This window comes from Benincasa hispida, chromosome 12 (genome assembly GCF_009727055.1).
Source record: "Benincasa hispida cultivar B227 chromosome 12, ASM972705v1, whole genome shotgun sequence".
Lineage (NCBI taxonomy): Eukaryota > Viridiplantae > Streptophyta > Magnoliopsida > Cucurbitales > Cucurbitaceae > Benincasa > Benincasa hispida.
This window is the reverse complement of record NC_052360.1, coordinates 67,878,734-67,882,239: the sequence shown is the minus strand read 5'-3', so window position 1 is coordinate 67,882,239 and position 3,506 is coordinate 67,878,734. Positions and strand designations below refer to the sequence as shown.

Here is a 3,506-nt window from a genome sequence, read left to right as displayed (position 1 = left end):
AATTAATTTAATTTGAATTATAATAACTTGTGTTTTTTAGGTATATATTATAAGCTCACTCAACCTAATTAGAATTGGGGCAATTTAAATTTCGGATATGTAAGATATAATTAATAACTTCATATACTATACTCTCCCCCAAATGAACATACAGATTCAATTTTTTTTTCTATTTTTTAAAAATAGAATTATATTTCCCCCACTACTCAAGGTTTTGTTTTTCCCCTATAAAAAGCCACTACCTACCTTTGTTTCCCCTCAAACCCATAAGCCAACGACCTTTCTCTTATCTCTCAATCTAAAGAAAGAAAAAGGAAAAAGAAAGAAAGAAAGAAAGAAAGAAAGAAATGTCGTTGAGTAGCGAAATTGAAAGCCTATGGGTTTTCGCTTTGGCTTCCAAATGCTCAGCTCTCCCTAAACAAAACATCCTTTTCTCTTTACTTCTTCTTCTCCTAATTTGGTTTCTCCTTTCCATTTTCTATTGGGCCCATCCTGGCGGCCCAGCTTGGGGACGCCGTCGCCGCCGCCGCCTCCACCGCCACTGCCCCTCCACCATCCCTGGCCCAAGAGGGCTTCCCGTGATCGGCAGTATGAGGTTGATGACGGGCCTGTCCCACCAAAAAATCGCCTCTATGGCCAAATCCCTAGGAGCTACTCGTTTAATGGCTTTCTCACTCGCCAACACTCGCGTGATTGTCACATGCCACCCAGACGTAGCCAAAGACATCCTAAACAGTTCCGTGTTCGCTGACCGTCCGATCAAAGAATCAGCTTACTCTTTAATGTTCAATCGTGCCATTGGATTCGCTCCTTACGGAATTTACTGGCGTACCCTCCGTCGTATCGCTTCACACCATCTCTTCTGCCCTAAACAAATCAAATCCTCTGAATCACAACGCCGCCAAATCGCCTCCCAAATGGTCAAAATCTTGTCTTCCATTGCTACCTCATCCTCTCTTCCCATTCGTCAAACTCTTAAAACCGCTTCTTTGAATAACATCATGGGTTCGGTTTTCGGCCGGTTTTATAATCTCTCTGATTCAAACCCCGAAGTCCAACTCCTACAAACCCTTGTCGATGAAGGATATGATTTATTAGGCCTTCTTAATTGGTCCGACCATCTTCCCTTTTTGGCTGATTTCGACCCGCAAAATATCCGGTTCAGATGCTCCCGGTTGGTCCCGCAAGTGAACCGCTTCGTAACCCGGATCATCAACGAACACCGTCAAAAATCAAACCCAGAAATCATGGATTTCGTCGATGTTCTTCTCTCTCTTCAACAAAACGACAACCTTGCCGACTCCGATATCATCTCCGTTCTTTGGGTAATTTTTTTTTTTTTTTTTTTTTAAATTTTTATTTTTTATTAAAGAAAATACATTTCGTCTATTTTTTTTTCTTTTTTCTTTCTTCTTTTTTGGGGTTTTTAATATTAAATTATTTAAATTTATAGGAAATGATATTTAGAGGGACGGACACGGTGGCGGTTTTGATAGAGTGGATTTTAGCAAGGATGGTGGTTCATAAGGAAGAGCAAGAAAAAGTACAAGAGGAATTAGATAACGTGGTTGGGAAATCACGTGCCGTTATGGAATCCGACATTCCGTCGTTGGTTTATTTAACGGCAGTAATTAAGGAAGTCCTAAGGTTGCATCCACCCGGCCCACTTCTGTCTTGGGCTCGCCTTGCTATTACGGATACAATCGTCGATGGTCATCACGTGCCTCGTGGGACCACTGCTATGGTTAACATGTGGTCGATAGCGCGGGACCCACAGATCTGGTCGGACCCACTTGAATTTAAGCCCGACAGGTTTGTCTCCGGTGGTGGTGCTGACGTGGAGTTTTCGATTATGGGTTCCGATCTTCGACTTGCTCCATTTGGGTCGGGTCGGAGGACTTGTCCTGGGAAGGCACTTGCTTGGACAACTGTCACTTTCTGGGTGGCTACACTTTTACATGAATTTAAATGGTTGCCTTCTCCTGATCAAAACGACGCCGTTGATTTCTCTGAAGTTCTTAAGCTCTCTTGTGAGATGGCCAATCCACTCAAGGTTAAATTATGTCCAAGGCGCATTTAAATAAATTTAAATAAATAATCTTAATTATAATAATATTAATATATATATAAAATATATATGGTTGGGTTTAAAAAGGAAAAAGAAGAAGGAAAAACAAAAACCCACCACATGATAATGTTTGGCTTCTAGGACTGTGTTCCTCGTACATTTTACATCAAGGTCTTATTTTCTCCTTTTTTTTTATGTGTAAATATTAATGGAATGGAATTTGACTTATTGCATACAATTCTCTCATCTTTATCTCTTTTGATATTTGATAAAATAAGTAAGTAATTAAAATTTGAAAGCATAATAATATGTATGCAAAAAATGGATGGACAAATAATTAAAATGGGAAGATTTAGAAGGATCATGATTATAAATATGGTGGGGGCAATTGGGATATGAGAGATCTTAATCTAAAAAACAGCAATGTGTTTGTAGCAACTGCCTTGTGGGTTTCTCAACACCTCTCACCAAATAAATTGGACCAAATAAGGCAAAACTACCCTCTTTCAATACAAACTCATTTCACTACTTTAATCAATTATATAATCACTATAATAATTTTATGTCAAATTTGTCGACATCGATATAACTTTTGTTGATTTATGTATGTCAATGAATGTCAGTACATTAACACATATGTTTCGAAGTAATTAATATCATCTATCCGTTAAACAGTAGGACAGATAATGAAAAGAATCCGTTGAAAAGAAATTGTAAGATGCTTTTGAATTAAAAATGAGATTACGAAGAATAATCATTGATTTGAAAATCTATTTTGTCTAAGAAAAGAAAAGGGTAGTGAAAAGAATAGAAAAAAAAAAGAAAAAAAAGGGGGGTGGGTGGTGGTGGGGTTAGAGCATCATAGATGTTAGATTTTCTTGTTTGAGCCATTTTAGGACATAGTCCTTCTTGGATGGAAACAAATAATGACGACAAGCTTTTGCACTCTATCTGTACCTTGTTTTTCTGTGGTAGGACCCTTTCCCACTTCACCCCCTAAACTTATTATTATTTATCTAAATCATCCTTTTTTTTTTTTTTTTTAATTCAAGAATCCTATGTTTTCTTCCTATTTTTCTCTCTTTCATTTTTTCTTTTCAACTTTAATTCGTTTTTAAAAGTTGCTTTAATTCGTTTTTAAAAGTTGCATTTTGGTTCCTATGCATATTTCATTCACTTTTCCATTTACTTCTTATCCTTCTCATGAGTAATGAATTCGATTGGTAACAACTATATTTTGATTTTTGATTTGTTAAAATCGAGTCTACCGTCATCACCACTTTCATCTATTGATTTCGGTTGGAATGTCTTGAAAATCTAAATTATTTTCGTATCTGGTATATTTACGTAGTTTACGTTTTTAATCTTAGGGTTTAGAGAATTGTGTTATATAAACTCTCTAACCTTGCAGGTATCTTTATAATTCTATCGAATAAAA

At 36.9% G+C, this 3,506-nt stretch overlaps 1 protein-coding gene across 1 annotated transcript; it reads left to right on the top strand.

The window, feature by feature from the left end:
• The first annotated feature begins 244 nt into the window (after window positions 1-244).
• On the top strand, window positions 245-2,306 carry LOC120067741 (cytochrome P450 78A3-like). Its single transcript, XM_039019304.1, has 2 exons — window positions 245-1,325; window positions 1,454-2,306. The coding sequence occupies exons 1-2, from the start codon at window positions 348-350 to the stop codon at window positions 2,078-2,080; spliced, it is 1,605 nt and encodes a 534-aa protein (XP_038875232.1). The 5' UTR covers window positions 245-347; the 3' UTR covers window positions 2,081-2,306.
• Window positions 2,307-3,506: the final 1,200 nt, after the last annotated feature.